The following is a 27773-nucleotide window of genomic DNA, read 5'->3' as shown; positions in this document are numbered from 1 at the left end:
ATTCGTATTTTTTTAGGAAATACCACTTTCTATAGTTGATCACTTAATGAAGGATGAAATTCAGTAAAAAAAAGAAAGAAAGAAACTTTTAAAAGAACTGGCTGGTAAGAGTCATTCATTTGGGAGAATCTGGCTAAACTGGACATGAGGAATGTTTTGAACTCTAGATTAAAAAAACAACTCCAAAGTCATTTGTTCGGGAATCAGAGTGCACTAATTGCGCTGTATGTTTTGCTCTGTAGATTTCAAATTCATTATAAGGTCACAACCGACTAGCACAACAATTTTAGAAGCACAAAGAAACTATTTCTCTTTCTCTGTCTATTTCTTCAGTCTGTTCTAAGCTTTCTTTGTTTCCACTGGGCCCCCGAAACTGCTGTGCATTATGATATTTAGCGGAGTCCCCCAAAGGTCTTCTAGTGGAAAAAATAAGCCGGGAACGTCTGGCAGCTGAACGAGTATGCTGTTGTTTGAGAGAGAGCAGTTAGTCGTTCCTCTTATGACTGCTGTAAATTCCGACTGTGCTGCCTCAAGCCAGAATAAACTTGCCTAGATATCCCAGCAATAATTATTCACACCATGTCTCAAGGTGCACAGCATCAGGAACAGGGATCAGGTTTACTCAGGAGTGATTCATCTAGAAAATATGAACTGTGTCCTCTGACCAGTTATCGTAATTTAAAGACCCAGATATAGATTGACAGGTACAGTATTTAATAGGATCCATGCATCTCTCAGATCAGATCAGATTAGACTTTCTTGAGAGACAGACAGTATGAGAGAAGGACAAACTGCAATAGAGCAATCACTGATGGAGAACAGAAGGAATTTGATGTCAGTGTCAACTTGTGGCCACTTCTCTCTACATCTTAGTACATGATGTCTTAACAGCTCTGGCTCTTACATCCCTCTGCTCTGTTTCCTTTCTTTGTTGAGTCCTTCATCTACGGTTATGCAATGCTTTCTGAAATACAACTCGAGCCAGCAGACTAATATGTTCCATATGGAGCTAAATTAATGCAGTTCGGCTCAACGAAAGAAATGGAACTGAAGCGGAATTGTTCCTAAAGTCATGTTCATTGCCGGGCAGAATGTGGAGTTCCTTTCTTCTGTGTTGTGGGGTCATTGGTTGGTTTGTGTATTGCCATTGATCGCAGGCGCACTGGAGGAAAGATTGTAATAACAGTTTACTGTGCAGTGTGGTAGCAAACATTCACAAAGGATTCACATCAAAACATTTGAAAACAGCTCTGAACTTCCAAAAGAGACAGAGAGAGTGAATAAGAGGCATTAGAATCTTACATGGAACAAACAGGAAAACATTTCAACACTGTTACAAAAATATCTCCCTTAACCCTCTTATGGGGCTTTCCACTGTGGATAGTACCTGGTACCTTTATTTAGTACCACCTCGGTCGAGGTTCCAGCCGAGCTGATACTAAATGTGATGTCAAAATCCTGCAGATCACTGATTGGTCAGGGAGAATCGTCACTACCAGCGACACTGGATTTCTGACACGCGACATCAACCTGCTAGTTTTAAAGTTTGAAAAGTGCTTTTTAGTGAGCACTCACTCTTAAAGGTACAGATACGTGCTATCACAAACCATGTGTTGTTTACCTAGGAGTAGATGATGGATGATCCAAAAATAAGATGACTATAAAAATAATAGCCGAACAGATGAAATACACATGAAATTTGCTTTTGCTTGTTGAAATGGGCATTGTTTTTGTGGCAATGAAAAATGTATAATTCTAAAACAATGCATACACTTGATGAGTCTTTGATTTGACTTGATATAATAAATAATGTTAATATCAACTTGTACATTATTCATGCTTATTTACAATGTAAGTTAAAAGGTATTTCATATGGCTTCCTGTACAGAAATCTGAAATGGCAATTAACATATATAATATACATTTTTGGGGCATATATGTACAAAGCCTATACAAATCTGTTGATAATAAACTGATTTAAGGAAAATACTGTATATGCTACAAATAGTTCAACAGCCATTTTTTGTACTTTGTTATTATGTTGTTGCATAAGAAAAATATGTGACTTTTTATATTATATATTTTTATGCAGGCCTACTTTTTCATATCATACGTTGTGATAAATCAGATTTCAGATTTGAATAGGTTTAACCTGAAAGCTATTTAAACATCAACTGAACAAAGGTGAAAGGTCACAACTGTTTTTTCCCATAAAGGTCCAAATTGTCCCGTTAAAACAATGGAAGGAACAATTGGTTAAGTAGTTTTTCACTTAAAAAATCATGTACCAAATGCATGTTATTTTTTATTTTGTTTGTTTTGATGGTCACAAAGTCACAACCTGGTACCAAAAACTATGCAGTATTTATAAGATATTCTTCACCTGTGCCGGGTCAAAAATGACCGTAAGACAATAGAAGGGTTAAACTGTCACCAACAACTATTGATTTCCTGACAAACATGATGATTTACAGACCAAAAAATGGCTAAAGGTGCTAAAGAGGTTGTTTAGTCAGAGTTGAAGTGGTTAGCGCACATGATCTTAAGCCATCTTAAAGGAGTAGTTCACCCAAAATTTCAGTTTCTTTCACCATTTCCTCACCCTCATACCTTCCCATATGTGTATGACTTTCTTTTTTTCAACAGAATACAATGAAGATTTTTAGAAGAATATTTCAGCTCTGTAGCTCCATACAATGCAAGTGTATGAGAACCAACATTTTGAAGCCCTCAAAGCATTCGTTTTTTTGCCTGTGTTCTCATCAGCCAAACAAAAAGCGCAAGTCCGACCACTTGGAAAAGTAAACGTACATTTTTCCTCAACAAGCCACAATTTTTTGAGGTATCATTTATGTAGCACAAACTATGCAAGGCAAGTTTCACATGAAAGTTAAGACTTAGGGTTAGACATGTGCTCAAATCTGTAACCATAAGTACAAGCAATGATAATAGTGATGCTCGCCATAAAGGTTTTCATCTGGAGCCGATTAAAATCTGTACAGCATAATACAGACGGCTGCCATATGACCTTCTGACATGCACACACTAACATACTCCAGTTTCACATGACACACCCACAGCTGTGCATCTTCTCGAGGCTTTGCGTTATGTATTTTTGACTAAATCTGCACTTTGTTTAAAGAGAACATCTGACCACCCACGTTAAATCCAGTTTAAGTATGGCGGATGTATATAAAAAGTGTTTAAGTGATGGAACCGAAGAACTTGTGAGGAAAAAAAACACTGGGTTGGAGTGGGACTATAAATATATATATATACTTTTTATTTTTTTTATTTTATCAGCAATACTTTCATTTGCATCACTTTGAATATTAGCTATGGTAAAAAATAAATAATTTAAACCATGTTTTTTGTTATTAAAATATAAATTCTTAAAAATGTACTAAACCTTTTTTAGATCAAACTGAACATGAAAGATACTCATTTTATTTTCCCTGTAATGTAATGAATATGTAAAGTTTTGATGTGTGTTTATATAACATGTGTGTATTCACAGGTACAACAGGGACAGGTGTACTATTTCCATGACAGCAGTGAGACCACAGAAGACAGTTTCACTCTCATGGCAAATGCTTTTAACATCACCCGCCGGAGTCCATCCTTGACCATCGGCATCACCGTTCTTCCCGTGAACGACGAACCTCCCAGAATCCAGCGTAACACTGGACTGGAGGTACAGAGCTGTCTGTCCCAACTCTCTGTTTTAAACATTAATGAAGCTTCTGGAATAGAAACACAGTCTGACAAATCAGAGTGATTCTTCCCTTTGCTTAGAAAACAGTGTGTCATTCAGAGATGCTTGATGTTGTCTGTGGTTTCTGGTCGCCGTGGAAACTCTTATTTTTGGAAAAGCATGACAGTGGTGAGAATTTTGCTTCTGGGCTGGAAAGAAACCGGCCAATCAGAGACGCCGCCTGAATCCCGCAAATTGTGAAATAATGATATGTGTTTTTCCACATGCAGACAGTCTCTCTCTCTCTCTCTCTCTCTCTCTCTCTCTCTCTCTCTCTCCTTGCATCGGGGATGCTTTAATGCTGGACACTGATGAAAATAACAGACAATTCAAACTTGCTCTGTGCAGCAGTTTATACACACACTGTACTCAGTTTACAAACACACTCACACATGGGTGGATCTCACCTGAGATGCCTGGGTCACATTTCGCCACAAAATGAAAGAAAAAATATATATATTACATTATCCATAAAGAACATTAAGCCTTAGGACTTTTTGGATTGTGACATTTAGTTTTTTTATTTTACACTTTTTACCAACATTTCTGTATTTTTACTTATTACTGTCATAAATCGTGTTTTCATTATCGTAATACCAAAACACTCTCATTGCATTACTGAAATGCAGAAAAAATGTCATCTCTCTCTTTTATTACTCAAAATTAAACATTTAAAATTAAATAAATAAATCATAATGAAATCATTATAAAACATGATAAAATTATGAAATCAATAAATTACATGAATCATTAAATTACAACAAAAATAACTAAATTAATTAAATAAATGTACCTCCTTAATTTGCATTGCTCCATTTTAAATAATTTAAATATTTGTATATTTTCATAAATCACTAAATACTTAATTAAATCATTATAAATATATCAAATAATTAAATTAGTCATTAAATCACAACAAAAATCACAAATTAAAAGCAATAAATGTACCTCCTTAATTTTCATTACTCAAAATGAAATAATTTAAATATTTTAATTAATCACAATCTACATAATGAAATCATTATAAAACTATTCAATTATTGCATAAATCATTAAATCACAACAAAAAGCACAAAATAAATCAAGAAATATCCCTCCTTAATTTTCATTACTCAAAAGTAAATAATTAAATAAACATTTTAATATTGAAATAAATCACTTGAAACATAATTAAATCATTATAAAACTATTAAATCGTTACATTAATCATTAAAGTGTTAGTTCACCCAAAAATAGTTAAATCGTTTACTCACCCTCATGCCATTCCAGATGTATTTTTATTTATTTTTTCTTCTGCTGAAAAACAAAGATTTTTTAGAAGAATATCTCAGCTCTGTAGGTCCTCACAATGCAAGTGAAACTTCAAAATCCACATAAGGGCAGCATAAAAGTACTCCAGACGACTGGTGGTTAAATCCGTATCTTCAGAAGCTATATAATAGCGATATGGTGTGGGTGAGAAACAGATCAATGTTTTAAAACAAAAATATATTTTTTACTATAAATTCTCCTCCCTGCTCACTCACTTCCCTTTTACTTTCATATTCTCCTTCTTCTGTTTTTGGTGATTCACATTCTTCATGCATATCGTCCCCTACTGGGCAGGAGGAGAATTTATTATAAAAATCTCAACCACTCCTACTCCATATAATATTTTCAAGAAAGCTTCAATTCATTTTCAGGATTACGGCTATCAAAATATCACTCAACAACAGTATAACCTTACAAAAGCATGTTGAATGGACTATGACTGAGCTTGGTACAAGAGATGTTTATACAGAGATTTCTTCTTAACAGATTAAGTTGCTAATCAAGACATTTACTCTGATGTAATTTGAACCCATAAGGGAAATGTTCGGCGAAATATATGCAGTAAATGACAGTAAGATTTGCTTCTGTGGTCCATTCATAACAGCATTGAGCAGTGCGTTTTACTGGAAAATCCACAACATGATGTTGATTCTGTGAGAGAAGGTCATTATGGCAGAGGACGTCCTAATTTGAAAGGTGGCACCCATCATTTTCATTGTGCATTTAACGATTTATTTAAACATGTAAACATTTATTTAATGGTTTCATAATGAGTCATTTGGCCCTCCACAATGAAAAGTATCAGCTCTAGTAGACAATTAAAATTAGCTTTAATTAAATACTACCATGAAGTATACTAATATTGTACTTTTCAAATTTTCTTAATATTCAAATAATATGCCATTTTTTTTAAAGGCGTGCTTTATTGTCATGAAAATAATGTCACAATGCAAACAACCTTAATGATCCTTAAAGTAAACCTAATTGTCTTGATGCTAAATTCCTCATTTTGCTTTTTGGGATGAAATATGACCTAGATATTTCTTGACACTTTTTGTGAAATTCACCCATACACAGTCACACAGTAACACACAAACACACACACACACACACACACACACACACACACACACACATACACTCACACACACAGTAATAGATCAGTGTCTGGAGCCCATGTGCTCTGATTTAGAGACCCTGTAGTGTCGCACCAGTCCAATCAGAGAGACATCACTGTTCTCCATTATAACACGTAATGCTGGGATTAAATGTTCCACCCAGTTTCAGATCAATGTCACATCTATTAAATATTGAGTGCGACGAAACAGCAATTTCCTGGACAAATTTAGGAGATACTTGTCCCATGAACTTACCATAACCAGCTGTAGTTGACACTGATGTAGGGCTGCCACATAGTGGAGAAGACTGCACAAAACACATAGAAAATGGTGTTATGGAGTGCAGAGAGGTACCTGTGTAGCCACCAGGGGGCATTACAAACATTGACCAGGCATTGAAAACATTTACACTGGTAATGACAGTCTCTACAGTACCCTGTAAATAGCACCGGAAGCATGGCATGGAGATGATTTTACATGCACTTAAGTTATGAAGGTCACATTATGTGGAAACTAGATCTCTAAAAGTTAATGGAGTTGTGGACCTTTCTGAGTCAATTCAGTGCTCAATATTATCTCTCGTCTTCTTGGCTCTATCACTCAGGAGAGTGGTGGATGGAAACAGTGAAAGCAAGCTGGAACATATAAATGGACGTGTGGCTCCCAGCTGAATTTGATCATTTAAGAATGTCTTTCAGCACGAAACAGGACTCGTCCATTTCTCATCCATTAAAGCAACATCTGAGAAGACATAACTGCCTCTTTGCCATCGCAATAACATCCAACAGTTAGACACCTCTGAAGTTTGAAGTAAAACAACACGTTCCATCTTGTTTACTGGTTTGTTTATCCCTCTTTTTCTCTTGGTTTCTCTCTCTTTAGCTTCTAGTTGGTGAGGAGTCTGAAATTACAGCCAGTATGCTGAGCAGTGATGATCTTGACACCCCTCCGGAAGAGTTGGTTTATTCCATCGAGACACCGTCCAATGGGATCGTTGCATTTAAAGTGTCACCGGATGACAGAGTGGACAGTTTCACTCAGGCTCAGATTAATAATGGAGAAGTTTTGTTTATTCATCAGGGTGGGTTGACACAGCGACCCCACTACTATAACTTAACTTGACAGACGCTCACAATAATGTAGATTTTAGCTACAAGTTACATTTTCCAACAAGTATTGCTGTTGGAATTGGTTCTCCATCCACACTGCCATTTTCAAGCGTTTTCCAAAAGTTGCTCTTCCACACTGAAACATATATAACGCTTAAATCCCCTGCGCATGCTAAATCACCATTGCATGTACGATCTGAAACGCAATTTCCTTGTGTTCCATCGCCAGACACCAATTCCAAGTAAACTTCCTGTCGCCTTTGAAGGAATGCAATGTGAAGGTTGTACAAAGTAACATTTATCTTTAACATCTCTATCAAAGTGCAGCTAGAACACGGGCCACCATCTTGATTGTTTTAGTTGAATGGATCACATGACTGCGTCACATGACAACAAATACTTCATCGTTTTCAAATATATCAGTTTTTCTAGTCCACTCTACAATGCAAAGACGCGTGTTCAAATTTATTCACTTGAGAGAGCGTTTTCAGAACGCTTAGTTTTCGCTGACAAAAACTTCGTCTCATTGTCGACGGAACTCCAAAACGCAGAGAAAAAGATGCGTTTTCAAACAGTGAATCAGTTCGTTTGGACAATTCATGTAGATTAATCTATTAACATAAATGATTCACTTTTATTTAGCGTTGGGAACTACAATTAATTGTATTTAGTCCGTTCACTAAAATGACAGTTTCTTTCAAACAACTGTTTCTTAAACAAAAACAAAAACAGACGTCCTTTTGAACCAGTGGTGTAGCCAAGGGTGGGCCAAGGTGGGCCTGGACCCACCCAGATTAGACCCAGAACATTAGAGATTATTCTTTGACTTCAAATATATATTTATAAAATAGTTTTAAAAAAGCTAAATTCCAATTTCTGAATCATTTTGAATGCACAATTTCTTAAGGAAAATTTGGTAAAAAAATATATATATATATATTTATTTTTTTTAATTATTTTTTGGGCAAAAACTTGGCCCATCCAATTTTGATGAGGCCCACCCAAAAATAATTTCCAGGCTACGACCTTATTTAAACTGTTCGTGTAAATGAACCAGTCCACATAAACGATTCATTGATTCACTTGAGCCCGCACAGACAGAAAGGGACTTTGCCTTCTTTTTGTAAGCAACATATGTACCATACATTAAGTATACATTTGTTTAGTTGTACCCATGACTGAAGTAACCATGATTCATTTAGTGGTTACTGATTTTGCTACAAATAACATTGTTAAACCAGAGTTAATGTGGTAAACCTATGGTTATTTTTAACATGAGAATGTCACCCTAAATAAATATATAACATTCAGGCAGCCTGGTCTCATGAAAATTGCATGACCGTGACAAAATTTTAAGAAAAAATAAATTACGTGTCTTGTAACACGTTTTGCAGCAGTTTCCCAGTGAAATGTCCAGCAGGGGGCGCCAAAAGAGAGTGAAATGGTGTTGTAACCACAATTAAAATGTTTTTAAGGTGAATTTTAGATGGAGGTTTATAATGAGTACAACGTTAAAGTATATCAAACACACATTTGTTGTAGCACCTCAAGTGTTGAAAACTGCAGCGAATCGTAGCACTCAGTTTGAGAATTTTGTTATATTAACATTCATTCTATGAAACCAGATTGCAATCAGGTGATATTGAATCCTGCACTTCTGATTGTAGGATTAAATAATGTCATGTGTTTGCTATACTGAATATCGGAAATATTTTCTTCAAATAGCATCAATGCCATTAGCTAATTTGTGTTAGTAGCTTGTAGTGACTATATACCTTATCCATCTTTGATTTTCAATGGGAATGACAACGAGGCTGTGAGGGATAGACTTGCCATCTCTTCAATGGTACGAACGGTATGAAGCTGTATAAAGCTCTTAAATCACATCTGATTTTTCACAGCTCATGTTGTCTGGAGTTCTTTGTTAACTGAATGTTCTTGGACAGATATTTTATGTTTATGTTATGTTTTGTCTGCGGAATGACCCAAAAACACTTTAAACTGCAGTACAGCCGATTGAAGAGATGGTAAGTCTACCCTCATAGCCTCGTTGTCATTCCTATTAAAAATCAAAGATGGCGCTAGCTTGAATAAGGTCTATAGTTTAACTACTTTAAGTTATGGGTGGCTTGTTGCTTGGAAAGGTGCCGTTTTTAAAGTAACTTCCCCAACACTGCTTATTAGCATCAATGTCATCACACTCTTAAAAATAAAGGTTCCAGTTAGTACCAAAAAGGATTTAACAGCCTTTTGCCATTTGATAACCTTTTTTAGTTTGCACAAATACATTTTTATTCTCATTATAAAAAACAATATTTGTTTACATTTTATTTTTCAACCATATAGATAACTTAAGAGCCCAATGCAGTGAAAAAATGATTCTTTGTAAGAAGAAAAAGAGGGTTATTTGCTAAACTTAAGAACTATTGAAGAACCTTTCATTCAAAAGTGTAGAAGACTTTTAAAAAGTGTTTCCTAGGCTAAAGGAAATTTCACAAACCCACAGGATTTCATGAATTTAGAGAGAAGACAGACTAAAAGGCATACTATAGCTTAGATGTTTCAATTTCAAGAGACTTCGAGACTGTGAAGTTGTTTATCTGGTTTCAGGTTCAGAATCTGGTGGCTTCAGCTTCACTGTGACTGATGGAGAACACACCTCACCTCTCCACAACTTCGTTGTCACGGCGAGACAGCTCACCATCTCCATGGAAACACAGGGAGAGCTCATGGTCTTCCCAGGTGGACTTCACACATCCAGTGCTTAAATCCAAATCTCCAAATAAAATGCAAGATCTCTCCCATCAAAAGGATCTGAAATTTCATCTCTATCTGTGTGCAGAATAACTTTTTTTCAAATTGGACACAGTTTGTTCCTTAATATGAACCTGCTCTGTAACGATCCCAGATAGCACACGTACGTCTCAAAGATTTTAGACTGTTTTAGGTCTTTTCATCTGGAAAGCATCACATTCTAAGTAACATCTGCTAAACATTTTAAAAAGATCAGATTTACAAACATTATTTGTTTTAATATCTCCTTTTCTCCCAATATGGCATGCCCAATTCCCACTACTTAGTAGGTCCTCATGGTGGCGTGGTTACTCACCCTCATCCAGGTGGCGGAGGACAAGTCTCTCTGCTTCTGAGACTGTCAATCCACACATCTTATCATGTGGTTCGCTGTGACATCGCAGAGACTCCCAGTATGTGGAGGCTTCATGCTACTCTCCGCGATCCACGTACAAATTACCACGCGCCCCATTGAAAGGGATATCCACTCATTGCGACCACAAGGAGGTTATCCCATGTGACTCTACCCTCCCTAGTAACCAAGCCAATTTGATTGCTTAGGAGACCTGGCTGGAGTCACTCAGCACCCCCTGGATTCGAACTCCCAACTCCAGGGGTGGTAGTCAGCGGATTAACAAACATTCCTAATCATAAACATCTCAAAGAGATCTGCTGAATGTCTTATTGACATCCGAGAGGAAATGTCTTTTAGACGTAGATGAGAATACAACCTAAAAAAATACATCTTCCAGATGTAAACACACACACATCAAATAGGCGTCTAGGTGATGTACGTGTGCTATCAGGGATAAATCTGAGACATTGCAGAAATTGTTGTGTAAAGTCCATGACCTTGACGTATGAAACAAATCTGCTCATTTGTTTAACAGTCAACAGTTAAAGCATTTAATGTTGTGTAAAGCTGCTAAAATGTATTTTAATTAATTAATTGGTGAAGTGATGTGTTTGGTGATATTCTTCAGGCACTAAGCAGGTGATTAGTAAAGCGATTTTGGGAGCTACAATGAGTGAAGACGGTGATGAAATCACATACTCCTTGGTGAAACCTCCTCGCTTGGGACGAGTAATCAGACCAAACCAGCGTGGACAGTTTGAGGAGATCACCCGATTCACACAGACTGAAGTAAATAATGTCATATTTGGTGCTTATGTATCTGTAAAAATGCAGAAGAATGCAATAACTCACACAGTTAAGATTTTAAATATTTAAAGCCTCTGCTCTGTTGATGCCGTCTGTGGCCACATCTTATGTGTAATTTGTATTAGTGGACAGTAGAGGGCAGCACTGCAGTATTCTCATTACAATCAGGCCATTCCTTACTGGATCTAAATATGCATCTTCTTCTGATCATCACTGGAATTAAATATATCTATAAATTATTTAAATGTAAGTCAGCTTTAATATATGACAGTTTAAGCTGTTGTATTATAGTTGTTCAGGCCCACTGGTCTCTGATTGTAAGAGAGTTTATGTTTTTGTTTGCTCTTGTGTGTTTAGCTGGATGCTGGTGCTGTGTATTATGAGCATCAGATGCCATCAGAGCCCTTCTGGGTCCTGAAAGATTCTGTCGAACTGGCACTCTCATCGCCCCCGGCAACAGAGCTGCATTACACCCTGCCTGTCACGGTGTCATACTACGCAGCCAATCGAAACGTGTCATCTCAGCTCTGGAAGAACAAAGGTAGCTGCCAATGTAATGCCTTTTGCTAGGAGGAGGGTGGAATTGGAAAATGTTGCGAGCTACATTCAAACTCGCATCACCCACATAAGCAGCACAGCTCAACGTGTATGTGTGCCATCTGCTAGGCCACTGCTAAAACCTGTTTAATTAGATTTTTTTTTATTTGTATAAAATTTCTAGTATAATACATTATGATTGCATTGTTAATTTGTACTATATACATATTGGTAATATATGAATAATAATAATTTTCAAGGTACATATTATAATAATAATTGGTTTAATAAATACAATTTGTAATCGTAATTGACTTGTATAACTTCCAAAGTTCCAAGTCCAAATCTCTATTTCAGAGGCATACTCACCCTAAAGCAGATTCCACATGACTCATGTTGGGGCATCAGTGTCAAGCGCCGCTTTGCCCTCCACATGAGAAGCACTAGAGAAAGCATTAAAGAGGACAGCTTTGCATTTGTCTTGCAATAAATATCCTGGAAATTGCTTTGAGTGCAGAAAATAATTAGAGGGCTTGATTTGTCAATGCATTGCAGGTGCATCAGTGGTGCAGGGTCAGTCTAAAGTGATTGACAACTCTGTTCTGGATGGCAACAATCTGTTGGCCAGTCTGCCTGAGCAGAAGCGAGCAGGACAGGATATTGTGTACGAGATGCGACAGTTCCCCATTCATGGTCGACTAAAGCTCAGAGGGTCCGATTTGCCTCGCAACGTTCCCTATTTCATGCAAGACGATGTTACACGTGGTGATCTGGAGTATTACCACGATGACTCTGGCGCATCTTCGGATAGCTTCTCTTTCCGTGTCCGTTTGAACCCAAGTGGCCACACCCTGCAAGCTCAGCCCAGTGCCTTAGTGCTGGAAGAAATCTTCCTAATCTCCATCAGACGGCGGGACTCGAACCCGCCAGAACTTGCTAACTTAGACCAACTCCTGGAAGCACTGCAAGGTTCCACGACCATCATCTCAAAAAACTGCCTCAACGCGGTCGACCAGGACAGCACACCCGACGAGGTCCAATTCACCATCTCTAAGAGCCCCTCTAATGGATATCTCATCTACACAGACACCGGAGACAAGATCAGGCAGTTTAGCCAAGAAGACGTCAATGTTGGGCGAGTCGCGTTCGTCAGCGATGGAAGTCTTTTCGACGGGTTCATGGAATTTACAGTGTCCGACGGGAAATATCAAACCAATCCTTATGTGTTGCATATTGGAATTCTGGCCAAGTCTCTAATTCTCAACAAAGCTCCAGAAATCCACGTTAAACAAGGAGACGACGAGACACTGATCACTGAGGACATGCTTAGCACCTCCACCGGGGGGCCCGTCGAGGAGGAGGTGCTCTATAAGATCACCAACGTTCCAAAATATGCCGCAGTAATGGTGGACCGACAGCCCACCTCGGCTTTCACGCAGAAGCAGATAAAACAAGGAAGAGTTAGTGTCCGTTTCATCAAGTCCACCTCACCGAGGGATAGCGTGGCTTTTGTAGCCCGAAGCAAAGCAGCGAATGTTTCCTCGGTCCTCAACATTACCGTAAAACCTCTGGCTAAGGTGGCGCAGAATCCCCTATTCCCAAGAGGTGCTACCATCCTGGTGGACAAGACGTTGCTGGATGCTAGCGCTCTAGCCAACAAGACCAGAAGTTCTCCAACCTTCAGCATGATCCAGCAGCCACAAGGAGCTCGGTTTGTCAAGAGGGGTGGACTGGAAGATGGCCAACCCATAAGCTCCTTTACCCAACGAGACCTGGATGAAGGAAAAGTAGCTCTGGAGATCTTTAACACAACTGGGGGTCAAAACATTAAAGGACAGGCTCAAGATGAAGCCCGGTTCCTCTTGAAAGCTCATGGTGTACCTCCTGCCGAATGTGTCTTGCTGTTCAAGACGGCTCCTTACGATCCTTCTGGAGTTTATGGTGGGACTTTACTCGAAGTGCCACCAACAGTGTCAAGTTCTGATAACAGTCACGCAGGTCAACCTAAACCAAGGTGGAGAGGAGATGGTGACACGGCTACTATTGGCACAACAGCGACGCCTGTGGTGTCTAGACGGAATACCTTGTGGTCAATCCTTATTCCAATCCTTGTTATCCTCCTTCTCATGCTCGCCGCTGCTCTGCTGGCCTACTACCTGGTCCGTCGCAACAAAACCGGGAAGCACAATGTCCAGACTGTGGCGGCGAAGCCGAAGAATGGAGAAGTCAGTCAGGAGACATTCAGGAAAACCGATCCTGCGAACAACATCCCCATGTCCAACGTGGACTCCAAAGGGGCGGATCCTGAGTTAATACAGCACTGTCGGACAACAAACCCAGCACTCAAAAAAAAACAGTACTGGGTTTGAGATGTAAAGGCAACAGGACACAGTTTAGAATTTTGTTAAGTGTGTTTTCATGGTCCTGAATAGTCATTTTTGGGCTTCCTTGAATCATTCCAGTCAGTGTTATACAGGTTTCTTGCCATATTGAAGCTTATAAATAAAAGTTCAGCACATATCTGATAATAAGATTACTTAGCTGTTACAGTACTGTGTGCTGATTTGCTAATTGTCACATAGTGATTTCTCTAGAGAAAAAAAAAAGTAAATTGAGATTGAATTAACCAACTTTTATGATATTTTCTGGACAAAAACATAACATAATATGTTTGAATGATCCTATGTATGTGTGTTTCATTAGTAACTGATTTAAGGTCTCATTTTCAGTGTTATTTACATTTATGCTTTGTGTTTGTATGGCTTTTAAACACAGACCAATAATAATGTGTGTTTTCCTCAACCGTCTGTTTTCTAGGTGGCAGGTGTGATTGATCGATTGGACTATTTTGTGCCTCTGTCATCACTTTTTAATGTTCAAAGGAATGTTTCGGGTTTAATACAAATTAAACTCTTATCGACATGCTGTAGTTTACCACTGAAAATAATTTTGAGTCATCTTTCCATACAATAATGCACTAACAATGCACACGTGCAATGCACAAACAATATTACAAGACATTTGACTAGAATGAACGTTTCAACACACTGTTTCGAAGTATTGTCACAAGTATTAACCATTATACACGTCAACATGAGACTAATTTGATTGAATCACTTTCCAACCTTTGCAAAGTTATATACAATCATACAACTAGTCATGACCATGTTAAGCCGGCAAATACATGAACTTTCTCACGATAGACACAAAGATATTAAATTCATCCACCTAGATCAGTAGTCCCACCACTACAAAGGCTATTTAGACAGCTTTATGGTTCAAATAACACAGTAGAATTCATATAAGCACTGAAACAAAACTACAAATGGCATGTTTCAGGTTTTAAACTCTCCAGAATGGCTTGTCCCATAGACTTCCATTGGAAGTTTTTTATCAAATAGATACAATTATATTCTGTGGTAATCAATTGCATTCCACAGATGCTGTCAATAGAGCTGAAGTTGCTAAACCTGGAACATTGCTTTCAAAATCTTAATTTTTTTCCGATTACGGTGCTAGTGCCAGTTTTTAATTAAAAAGAGTTATTTCAAGTAACATACACATTTTCGACACAAACTCCAATGTTGAAATGTTTGAGAGTGTAAATGAGGATTCATATTTTCTAATTATCATATCAGCATGTTGTGTGAACGAAAACAAACTTTCTTTACGCTTTAGGTTATCTTTCTATAAACCGTTCTTTTTCCACTCTATTGTATTTGTTTTGTTTGTAAATGCTTTCATCCACTGCACTGATTACAGGCACTGAAGAACGGTTAAATATTCTCCTCCAGAACTGAAGCCAAACACAGGAAGTGACTCCAGAGCAGTCGTGGTACTGATTGGCTGCAGGAAAGATATGAGGTCATCGTTTTGTTTTGTTTTTTTTCTCATGCTGTGGTGTATATTTTCCAGAGCTGTTATTTGGTCCGCTTTGAGCTCAGTTTACAACCAGGCAACTTTCGTTTTAGAATTAATTGCAGAAAAATATGTCAGTTGTTTGCTTGGCCGGGTTTCCTTTAGTTGCAGAGGGTGCAAGTATGTTTGAGCATACACGTTTTGTAAAATAAAGTTGAGAGTTTTCAGAAATCTCTGCCTATCCTGGGAGAAAATATTTCACAGGCTGACTCGTCTAACTAGTTGTTTTAGTAGGTTGTTTGGCTGTTTCATTAACAATAGTGAAGTTCCTGATTGTCATAGACCAATTCCTTATGATCGTTCCAGAGTTTTAATAACAGAGAGACACAGACTTTTCCCAGTGTACTGCATATGGAATCAATATCACTGTTAAATCTTATATTTATCCCTATTCTAAGCTAGTATTAATTGCATATCCTGGGGTTATAATAGCCCATCTGAGACCTCTCAGGGCGTTTGTATCAGTGTTTCTGCAGAGCAGAATGAGATCACATATCTCAGGACATCCATGGTGTTTGTTCTCTGGGTATTTATGGGAATATGTCACCTTAAAGGGATAGTTCCCCCCAAAATAGTCTTCATTTACTCTTGTAAATGTAAACACATATGCAATGAAAGGAATGGTCACTGAGACTGTCAGTATCTAACATTTGGCTAGCATCTCCTTTTGTGTTCCACAGCAGAAATAATGTGATGGTGAGTAAATGATGACAGAATTTTATATTTTGGGCGAATTATCCCTTTAAACACTAAACTATGTAAAACCCCACAACTCTCCTCTTTGTATTTTTGGCTTCTGTTTGCTTTTAAATATTATTTCAAATCAAATATCCTGACATAAAAATCACAATGCACTTTTCTCCAGCTCTATAAGATTTCATTTTGTGGGTGAAACGTTTCCAGTGTTATAATTTATTTTTACCAGCTACGTTCAGTATAGTTTTGTGCTTTATTAAGTGTGTCCCATTAGAAGAAAATGTCATGAGGTCCCAAAAAAACAAATATATTACAAAATAAAATAAATTTAAATAAAGTGTGTTTGTCAGATTTAATCATTTTGCTTTTGTTTATGCAATAACGCATCAACATATGTTTTTTTTATTTTATTTTTTTTATCAAACATGTTGAATGTGTTAAGGGTTTTGTGTGTGTGTGTGTGTGTGTGTGCGTGAGCTAAGCCTAATATATATATATATATATATATATTATTAATAGTTTTACATGTTAAACTCATAAAAATTAGTAATCTAAAATAATATTCAACACATTCTTAATATTAAGACACTCCATTAAACTTAAGCACTAAACATAGGAAATGCACGGAGGTTAAACTCGTGTTATTCTGACAGTGACCGGCAGAGGGCGCACGTGTGTTCTTCAGCAGTTAATGAGCTCTGATTTGCGATCATTCTTTCCTAGCAGCGGCCTTTTCACTCTCCACAGACTTTCTTGGCGCTTTCTTCGGAAGATTCTGAATTCGGAAGCTGTCAAACACTCCATAAGCCTGAAACCGAAGCTGATACATTTAGGTTGAACACATTTGTACTTGCTTACCTGCTGCTGATATTTTTACTGTGCTTAAAAGATCACTTTTATTTTATTTTGAAGTGCCACTCAGCATATCGTTTAGAGCTCAGCCAGCCAATCACATCTTGCTCTACATACAGACGGCACGCCCACTTGAACAAATGTGGAATAAAATCGGAAAGGTTAAAAAATAAAATAAAAACAAGTATGAGGTCAGCATGACAACAGTGGAAAGGGTTGCAGATGTGTGATCCAGGTTATGTAATGTATAACAATCATCATATAAAAATGCCTAACTGCAAATACTGTTCATATGTTCAACTGCAGAAATTGGAAACATCTGCATAGAAATGCTGAAGGGTTTTTGGTTCTTTCAATGGAGGAAAAGAAAGACAGGGTTAGGGTTAAGAGAAGAAAAGAAGGGTCACCAGGGTTCCGTCAAAGTTCTTTGTGTGTGTCTGCAAATAAATGTAATTTTGTCATTTCACTTGACTTTATAATGTCTCTTAAACAAATAGAATATAGGCCTACGGTCAATTGTAGCCTTTAATGAAAGTTACTTGATATACTTGCCAACACGATGCAAGGAGGTTCTTGGTGGTTGCCAGGGCATTTCTAGACTGTTGCTAAGGTGTTCTAAATGGGCTTAGCGCATTGCTAGGCAGTTGCTAAAGTATTCTGAGTGGATTTAACCCATTCCTATGTGGGGACGTGGGTGTCCTGAGTGGTTTTAGCGAATTGCTATGCAGTTGCTAATGTGTTCTGAGGGGATTCAGGACATTGCAATGCTGTTGGAAAGGTGTTCAGATTGGATTTAGGGCATTGCTAGGCAGTTGTTAAGGTATTCTGATTAATTTAGTATTCTGAATTGTAGTCAGTTCTTGGCCTTCTTGGTGGCGCTATTATGGTTTTAAGTTTATTGTGGGTGGTTGCTTACTGACCCAAGTAAAAAGAGCCCACCTCCAAGTCTTTATGATATTCTGGTCTGTAAAGTACATATGTCTTGGGGTTCTCCTTATGTGTATGTTAGTTTAAATCCCTAACAAGTATGAGCAATAGTAATAGTAGTGCTTACCACTAATAAAAGAAACAAATTTGCTGTTATGTATGTCCTTAACTTAAAGCATATGTGGATTATTCGAAAGCACTCTCACCCTGCCTCATCCCATCTGGGAGAAATCAACCTCGCAGATCTGTTTTTTACATCCGTGTCTGTTTTAACATTTCCAAACCCTAAATTAGACCTTTTATGTTTTCAGTCGACAATTACAACACCTTTATTTCTATCTGAGGTCATCCGTGAAATCATCCCACAATTTCTCTGTTTATTTGTTTAAACACTATATTGTCATAGTAAAAAGTTGACGATGACCTAATACAAAAGATGTTGGTTAATGGAGAAAAATAACTGTGGAGCGGGACGTGGTCATGTGTCTGTCAGTGGGAAGATAGGAAGCGGTAAGAGCCATCACCTGTTGATTATTGCTACTAAACACTTGTCTCATTTCAGTGACGGCAGAGATGGGCTTGAAAAGGCCAGCGAAGTGCTGAGAAGCAGAGAGAGTCCGAAATAAAGTTGGACGGGTGGAAGTATGGTATCTTGGCTTCCACTAGGGTCATGGGCAGGTACTAAATTGAAAAGACTGCAGCGATAGCAGCCTGCCCACGACCCTAGACCAAAAAGGAGGTGAGACAATTTATGGGGCTGGCTGGCTACTACTGAAGGTTTGTGCCTAGTTTCTCTGATGTCATCAGCCTCTTGACTGATCTTACCAAAAAGGGGGCGCCAGATCCAGTCCAGTGGATGGAGGCGTGCCAACAGGCTTTCATGAGAGTGAAATCTGCACTCTGTGGCGGGCTGTTTTACATGCTCCAAACATCGCTCTCCCCTTCATTTTGCAGACGGATGCATCAGAGAGGGGGTTTGGGGCCATGCTCTCTTAGGAGGTGGAGGGGGCAGTGTGGCCCGTGCTGTACATTTGTCATAAGCTCTCTTTGAGTGAGACTAAGTACAGCACAATGAGAGAGAGTGGCTGGCCATCAAATGAGAGTCCTAACCCTGCGCTATTACCTGCTGGGACGGGCCTTCGTCCTCTGCTCGGATAACACCCTGTTTTAGTGGCTCCATCGCACGAAGGATACCAATGTGCGGATCACTCATTGGTACCTGACATTTCAGCCGTTCAAATTTAAGATGGTCCACAGGCCAGGATGATTGTGGCTGATTCGGGTGGTGGGGGTATGTGGAGCAGGACCTAGTCGCATGTCTGTCAGTGGGGAGAGAGGAAGCGATAAGAGCCATCACCTAGTTATTATTGATACTAAACACCTATGACTTATTTAATTGACAGTGGAGATGGGCTTGAAAAGGTCGGCGAAGAGGCAGAGAGAGTCCGAGACACGCATTGATATTAATGACTAATGTGTTTAAAGTCCATCCTAGATTAACTGCAGAAGTTCACATAGATACATTGTCCTTTGTTAGTTGGCTGATGAAGGCTGTTGTTGGCAATTAAAGAGCACCTATTATGGTTTTTCAAATATTACTTTTCATGTAGTATGTTATACGGTATAGCTGTTTGTGAATGTAAAAAAGTCTCCATAGTTTCAAAAATCATGACAAATGGAATTATTGACACCCAAAAGGAAGAACCGATTCTGAACACCTGAAACAAGTCGTTAGTAATTCCACACTTACTTCCTGTACTAATCTATGTAATTTGGTAACAATGACCAATATGCGGTCATAAACCTTCTCCAAGTCCACAAAACACATGTAGACTGGTTGAGCAAACTCCCAGGCCCCTCTAAAATCCTTGCTAAGGTAAAGAGCTGTTCCACGACTGAGACTGAATCCACCACCTCCTCTAGCTGAGGTTCGACAATTGGTCGGAGTCTAATTTCCAGCACCCTGGCCCAGGCTTCCCCAGATAGCCTGAGAAGTGTGATCCCTCAATAACTGGAACACACCCTCTGGTCCCCCTTTTTAAAAATGGGAACTACCACCCCAGTTTGCCAATCCCCAGGCACTCTCCCCGATTTCTATGTGATGCTGAAGTGATAACTCCTCCACTATATAACTTCACTGCTCTTAAACTGCTGTGCTTTATGACCTTACTGCTCTACAACTGCTCTGTTCTATAACCTCACAACTCTAGAACCACTCTGTTTTATAACTGATCTGCCCTGCAACATTACTGCTCTAGAATTTCTCTAATTTATAACCTTGCTGCTCTGCAACCTCATTAGACTGGAATTGCTCTGCCCTGCATCCTTATTAACATTGAAGTGCTCTGTTCTGCAGCCTCACTGCTCTAAAACTGCTCCACTCTAAAATCTCACTGCTCTAGAACTGATCTGTTCTATAAACTTGCTGCTCTAGAACTGCTCCGCGCTATAAACTCTACTCGAAAACTGCTCTACTTTATAACTTTGCTGCTCTATAACCGCTCTGTTCTGCAGTCTCACTGCTCTATTTATTACCCTGGCTACTATAGAACTGATTGGCTCCATAACCACACAGCTATAGTAGCTGCTCTGCTGCATGTTTTATAACCTTGCTGCTCTATAACCACTCTGCCCTGTAATCTCACTGCTCTACTTTATAACTTTGCTGCTCTATTACCACTCTGCCCCTGAAACCTTGCTGCTGTTGAACTGCTCTGCTTTATAACCTTTCTGCTCTGCAATCTCATTAGCTTGGAATTGCTCTGTCCTGCAGCCTGCTCTAAAACTCTTTTCTATAACATCACTGCTCTAAAACTGCTTTGCTCGATAACCTCAGAAGAGGAGGAGAAATTCTCAATTTGATCTCCATTAAATCTCATTGCTGTCTAGGAGAAACAGGCAGAGAATTGATCTGGTCTGACCTCAAGAACATCTCTAGATGTCCACCAGAAATGTCCTGCATTTAGCCTTGAGTAAATCTGATTAACAGATGTTTCTGCCTTGAAATCAGACCTGAAACTCAGTGAGATAGAAAGGAGGAGCTGAGAAAAATGGAGTATTTTAGGTTGTTGTTTAAGGAGTTCAGAAAACATGTGTGGAATGTAGGCTCAGTGTTCCTAGGAAGTGGCTGTTTTCTTTTGGGAAAGTTATTTGGCCTTAAGACAAAAGCCTGAGTCAAGGGAAGAGTACCACGATTAAGGGAGTGGTGCAAACATTTCCTCATACTCCTCATCTCTCCCTCTTTCTATTTCTCCCTTATCTGTCTTTCTTCCAGTGTCTACATCTGTCGAGTTTGGTAACCCATCCTCTCCCTCTTTAAAACACAGAATAGTCACTAAGAATTATAGAAGGAATACACAGAAAACATTTAAAACTTTATGCCCAGGACAGATCAATCTGAATTACTATTTACATTTTACATAATCCGATTAGGATTGTATAGTATTGGATTATCCTACAGACATGAATAAATTAGTTTTTACTGAATGAACACATTTAACTCTAACTACAGCCCTTATGATTTACCGTGTAAATAATAATTGGCACTAAAGTAAAAATACTGATCAGGAGCTAGACTCACAAGACATTCGTCATCTTATTTTCTAACATAAGAAAAGGTTACAAATATTTTGTATCCTTGGAAAAATCCTGTCATGTTGATTTATTTAGCGCTTTTCACAATACACATTGTAACAAAGCTGAAAGACTTCCTTTTCTTAAACCTTCAACATTTATAGCTGAACCACTTCAAACCTCTTACAATTTATCCTATGAACTTTCTTTGTTTTTGTTTTTCTTAAGTTTTTTTGTGAATCCAGCCCCAGAGTATGACCAAAGTCTGTGCTGGATTGTGGGAAGACCAGATTAAGGACTTCATGTTAATATGACCATCTGGCTTTGTCTTTTATATTCTTTGAGACAAACACACACAGACTCGCATATGAAGAGTTGTTCTTCATACAGTAAGTATTGGATAATCATTACATCACTATGACAGCTGCTCAATGTTCCTGCAGTGTGATTTTTCTCTTGACTGGAATGAATTTTCCAATGTAATCCACCTTAAGCAGCAAAAAGACCTTTGGCCTATATTTCCTGAAATTCTTTCTGTTAAAAAATGTCTGGATGATGTTTATGGATCTCCTCACTTGAGGGGTCACAGGTAGAGACTCAAAGGCTAATGCAGACATTCATCTCTTATCTTTGTTCAGAAAAATAACTGCGGTCAAATTTTATTTTTACTCATATTTTGTATTGACAAAACAAAATATTTAATGTTAGTAGGTATTTTATGTAGTTCACATGCTTTTAGCCATATTCTAACAAGTTAGCCAAAATGGCTAAGTGGTCTTTATGGAGAAATTGTCATTTTTGTATGTTTGTATGTCCACTTTCAGTATAACACCACAGAATTGCCTGTGAGATTATGATTGGAAAATTCATCAAGCTCTAAAGTGTATGCACAAATTATGGTAATGGCTGCTAAAAGTAGTTAATCTATTTTAGGTCAATTCTAAGCAAGCTGTAAGTGTTAGGTTAAAATTGCCATATATACTGTATATGACATTATATCTTTGCCTTTCCTGCAGGCAGTCAAGTTACCATAAAACAAGTTTTTAACAACATGAAAAAGGCACTGAAAACATTTTGAGATCTATTTATTAAGATCCCCTGTTTAACACCAGATCTGTGAGTGTAAAATCTACACATTATATAAATTCAACGGTCTTCTTTACAGTAAGTACACATGGAGTAATGTGCCGGTAATGATCTCACACTCTAAAAGTGTCCAAATCTATCCGTATGAGTTCTGCTGTCCCTCCAGAAATGAGAACTGAAGTAACAGAACATATACTGCTTCCCATCTCGACCAGTGTGAAGAGAGTTTATCCTCTGTAGTTGTTCCATTTTTGCTCATTTAAACTATAGGCTTCCTCAGAATGTGAGTAATCCATCTTCAGAAGTGCCTCGATAAAACTTTGCACAAAAAGCATGTTGATGACCATGATGAAAATGGAATATTTGGAATAGTCTAGTCATAGAAAACTGTATCTGACTTTGGTATGAGGAACTCTGCTGTGCGTTTGAGCTCAGCTGTATCTCGGAATGTGGGTGAAGTGGCCAAATGGACACACAACACCAACGCAGGGTCTGTATGTGTCCAAAGATTTCCAGAGAATTGAAAGCAGAGGGTTATTGTTTTGTTTATGTGGACTTCCCCTCTTTACCAGAAAAGAAATCCCGTGAGGGATTGTACAGTGCTTCTTTAACCGACTTGATCTGTGAGCATATAAACATCTGGAATCCAAAATATGATTTCTTCAAAGCACAGGACTGGTCAGTTATTAGGCATTTAAAAATACTCTTCAGGATGTTTATTTTCAAGTCAACATGAAATGCTGTTTGCAACCCATTTTACATCCGTAATGAGATGAACTTCTAAATTTCTCAGAAAAATATGTAGGCCAGGACTTTGGGGCAGGAATTTATCCATCAGGAATTGATTGGATGGTGAAAAGTGGATGGAGGGGGAGGGGCTAAAAAATAGGACTTGGTGACATCAGCCGAAAAGGAAAGGCTTTTAAGAGGCGGAGCAAGTTAACAATTACAAAGATAACCATTTTTTTCTTTGGAATGACATGCACTGATAAATTGTTTATAATACCAGGAACGTATATTAAGCAATTTGCATATAATATTTAAGGTCAATTTTAATTTCATGTTGACTTTTGATTTATTAATGCACTGCTATAGATGCTTCTACATTACATTTGTGTCAAATCCAGATTACAAGTCCAAACCTGCTCAGATAAACCTCTGAGATTTTTAACATGTTTATCGTAAAACTTCAATAAAACTAAAGTTTGACATTTTGGTCCTTAACAGTTAACAACTGTGCAAATAGTAAACCTCCAAGTTTACAATCTGAAACTTGAGACAAGAGACTAGTTTTACAATTAAACCAAAAGCACTGTAAAATGGCAACTCTACACCACAGAGTCAAGTAAGATTGCAGCCTTGAGATTTGCAAATATAAACCCCTGTACCTCTTAAATCTAAGAACTAAATAAAAAAGGGAATTGAAAACAAAAACCATGAATATAAAATCAAGCACAAAGTGTAAGACCTCTCCATTTTTTTCCTGAGAGAACACAAAAATGAGAAGAGAAGTATGTTAGTTCCCTTTCACCTTTAAAAACACACCGAACAAACATTTGTGGTAAAGATGCTAATGCTAATGCTAATACTGAAGTGTTTACATCTGCAATTCAGACCCTCAGTGTGGGAAAACTTTCAGAATAACTCAAAAAATGTTTTGTCTCAATCAATAACACTAGAAAAATGTGTGCCAGAGGGAATTGCTAAATACTCTTTCCAACTAAAATGAACTCATAACCTCATTAAAATTAGCATGGAAAAAGAGTCCTCTCTACTGCATCTGAGAGCACTCTGGACATCCAGACAAGAATTCAACTGAATCTCTGAAGTGTATCACATGACTCTAACATGTGATTCCCTGTTTAGAGCAAAAACTTGTTGCATCTAAATACAGATACTAGATACAGTAGACCTATTCATGTCACAATTTTCTTTTAAAAAAGACAATTTGTTTGGCAAATGATCATGTAAACAAGCTTCGTCATAAGCTAGTTTTACAACAAACTTTCTTAGTCTGTATTAGCAAACCGCCACGTTTACTACCTTTACACTTCTCTGCAACAAGATTCATATTATTAGTTTACGTTGTACATAATAAGACGTGAGGTGATACACGGTGGTCTTTAGAGTCTGATAAGCATCTGCACCTTGTAACGCGCACGTTAGACTAAAAAAACAATACGAAAAAAAGTGTAACATTGTAGCATTTATCTAACAGACATTTAAATAAATTTCATAGTGAACCCGAAGATACAATTTACATGTACATTTTATCAAGCAGTAAACTATAATGTTGGTTTCTGCGGTTAAAAGTGACATTTTTAAGTGCAGAAGCGGCAATTTCTACTTTCTCTTGCAAAATATCCAGTCTTGTATATCCATCCCCAGGAGTGTCATATCTCCATTACAGTCCAAAGGTCAGGCCCTAGAGGTTATCGTACATGCGTAGGGTTCTCTCTAACTGCTGACCCACACGCTGGTAGAAAGCGATCTGTTGCCGTATATACGCCTGCATCATTTCTTTAAAATCTACCTCCCTGCGGCGATGGAAATGATTCATTTCGGCCTGCAGGGCGAAACCCACGGTCCTGCAGCGCTTACGAATGCCGTCTGCTTCTGCTTGGTCCATCCTGCCCTCGTCGCTCATTCGCTGAGACTCCTTCACCTTCGCAAACGCACCTAAAAGAGAGAAAGAAACATTAGCGTAAACATGAAATCAAAATTGACGCTATTTACTTTCTAAATACACGAAAACCGGCTTAACAACATAAATCATCATTTAATGATGACAAACGCAAACACATGCCGGGCAGCTGCTCGTAATTCTCTCTCAAGCTGCCACCTCCGGTCTGCTTTATCCCTCGCCTCATCCCATTAGGCTGATTGGGGTCCGGGCATGCGTCAATCCGGCCTGGCCCCGCCCTCTTCCAGGCTACAATGTTGGTCTCATTTATACGTTTAAATTAGTATTAAAATTTTTTTTGAAAATGACTAGTGGTGTCACAAACCGCTAAATTTGTAACATTGTATTGTAGACGCATATGGAGCTGAAGGAGTGCTCAATCACACTCACATAAACCATCCTTTATCTCTCATATGTAGTGCTGGGAAATCCAAATCATTTAAATAAATCAGTTCATTCGGACAGTTGAAGTAAATGAAAAGTTAAAACAAACGATCCATTGAATCACCTATATTTGATATGCAGCACCTTGAGAAGTGGCGCACTGACAGTAACCTTGCCCTCAACACCCAGAAGACCAAGGAGATCTTCGTGGACTACCGACGGACCAAACAAAACCACGCACACACCACGCGTGTGTCCAGCTTCAAGTTCGTAGGTGTCCATATCTCCGAAAATCTCTCTTGGGCACTCAACACCTCCTCTCTGATAAAGAAGGCGTAGAAGCCTCTCTACTTCCTAAGAAGACTTAGGAAAAACCACCTGTCCCCTCAAGTCCAGATGAACTTCTACTGCTGTACCATTGAGAGCATACTAACAAACTACATCACAGTATGGTAACACAGTCTCAGATCGGTAGGCCCTCCAGGGGGTGGTGAAAACCACCCAATACATCAGTATCCTCTCAGCTGGACTCCAGCTACTCTCCATAAAAGAAAACCAGGACAAGCGCTGCCTTCAGAGAGCAAGAAGTATCATCAAAGACAACTCTCATCCCAGCCATGGACTCTTTACCCCTCTTCCATAAAATAGGCACTACAGCCTCCGCTGTCACACTAGCAGACTCAGGAACAGCTTTTTCCATTTCGCTGTCAGCATCAGAACTCAGTAGCAAAGCACTAACCCCTAACCCCCCCAATGGACAAAGCTTGCCCAAAGAAAGAACTTTCTATGGTTTGAGATCATGGACAGTATGCTGTTAGTGGAGAAACCACTCGGGACACCATGGCAGTTATAGTCGGTGAGTTGTCAACCTTAACATCTCTTGCTGGCTGGGTCATTCCTAGCATTCGGTGCCATTTGAGTCCCCATGAAATAATGTGGTATATTTGGTTAAAAAAATGGGCTAATATTTGTTTCTAAATGCTCATTTTACATAGTAATCCCCCTCTACCATAGAACACAATAATATGTACCCAGGATTAATTAATAAAAAAATAGTTACTCTGATTTTAGTGCAAGTAGTCTAAACTGCCATGTCCCCCAAGTAAGCTTGCATAACTTTAGCCACAAATATAAGTAATACAAATCAAACAAATTCCAGATTTTTCAATATTGTTGTATATTCTTATTTATAATAGTCCTTACCAAAATTTGTTCAGATTTGTTTAGTTATTAATACATTTTTAATGCTTAAAGTCTTTAAAATATGTTGTGTCCCTGAATTGAATGTCCCCCCTGTTACTCTGATGGAAAGTCACTCTGAACACGCCCCTTGACTGTTCCTTCAATCACATGACTCTCAGGAAGTAGGATACTTTTTGGTGGCAAACTATCTACAAGCTAGCTAATGTTTACATGCAACATAAACTCAATATTCTAGATAACATGATACCTCAGTTTGATCTTTCCTCTTACTTGTGAAATGGGCGGGGTGTGCAACGTTGGCACCAGGGCGGCGTATTAAGGGAGGATTTTAGGGCAACGCTGGGGGGCTATTGGCCCAATGGTTGAAACACAGATTGTTTTCAAGAATGTTTTCTAGTTTTATTCGTTTGTATTCAGTATAAATGTATATAATTTTTAAAGTAATCATAAAAAACACTTAACCATGAGGTGATATTATTAATTTGTCCAAGCAGAACTTCTGATTGTACAATTCTGAAATGAGGCCCTTTATAAACTAAATGTAATGCATTCATTTTAACATTAAAATGTGTATATATATATATATATATATATATATATATATATATATATATATATATGTATATATAAATGTTTAGTCATGCCTCAGAGAACCTCTGATCCAGTG

The 27773-nt window shown here is 38.3% G+C and overlaps 2 protein-coding genes across 2 annotated transcripts in view; one reads left to right on the top strand and one right to left on the bottom strand.

The window, feature by feature from the left end:
- LOC127640733 (chondroitin sulfate proteoglycan 4-like) overlaps nucleotides 1-16725 on the top strand; it is a 59830-nt gene extending 43105 nt beyond the window's left edge. The window contains exons 5-10 of the mRNA XM_052123449.1: nucleotides 3518-3694; nucleotides 7066-7264; nucleotides 9903-10034; nucleotides 11069-11229; nucleotides 11605-11788; nucleotides 12340-16725. Coding sequence (XP_051979409.1) covers nucleotides 3518-3694; nucleotides 7066-7264; nucleotides 9903-10034; nucleotides 11069-11229; nucleotides 11605-11788; nucleotides 12340-14153 — 2667 coding nt within the window. The 3' untranslated portion in view covers nucleotides 14154-16725. The remainder of the gene's footprint in view (nucleotides 1-3517; nucleotides 3695-7065; nucleotides 7265-9902; nucleotides 10035-11068; nucleotides 11230-11604; nucleotides 11789-12339) is intronic.
- A 5904-nt stretch (nucleotides 16726-22629) lies between these two features.
- Nucleotides 22630-27773, bottom strand: part of LOC127640423 (sorting nexin-33-like) — a 28631-nt gene continuing 23487 nt past the window's right edge. Inside the window, exon 2 of the mRNA XM_052122990.1 lies at nucleotides 22630-25515. Within this exon, the coding sequence (XP_051978950.1) occupies nucleotides 25262-25515 (254 nt within the window). The 3' untranslated portion in view covers nucleotides 22630-25261. The remainder of the gene's footprint in view (nucleotides 25516-27773) is intronic.

This window comes from Xyrauchen texanus, chromosome 49 (genome assembly GCF_025860055.1).
Source record: "Xyrauchen texanus isolate HMW12.3.18 chromosome 49, RBS_HiC_50CHRs, whole genome shotgun sequence".
NCBI classification, from domain to species: domain Eukaryota; kingdom Metazoa; phylum Chordata; class Actinopteri; order Cypriniformes; family Catostomidae; genus Xyrauchen; species Xyrauchen texanus.
Note: the sequence above shows the minus strand (reverse complement) of the source record. Positions and strands in the feature narration are given on the sequence as shown.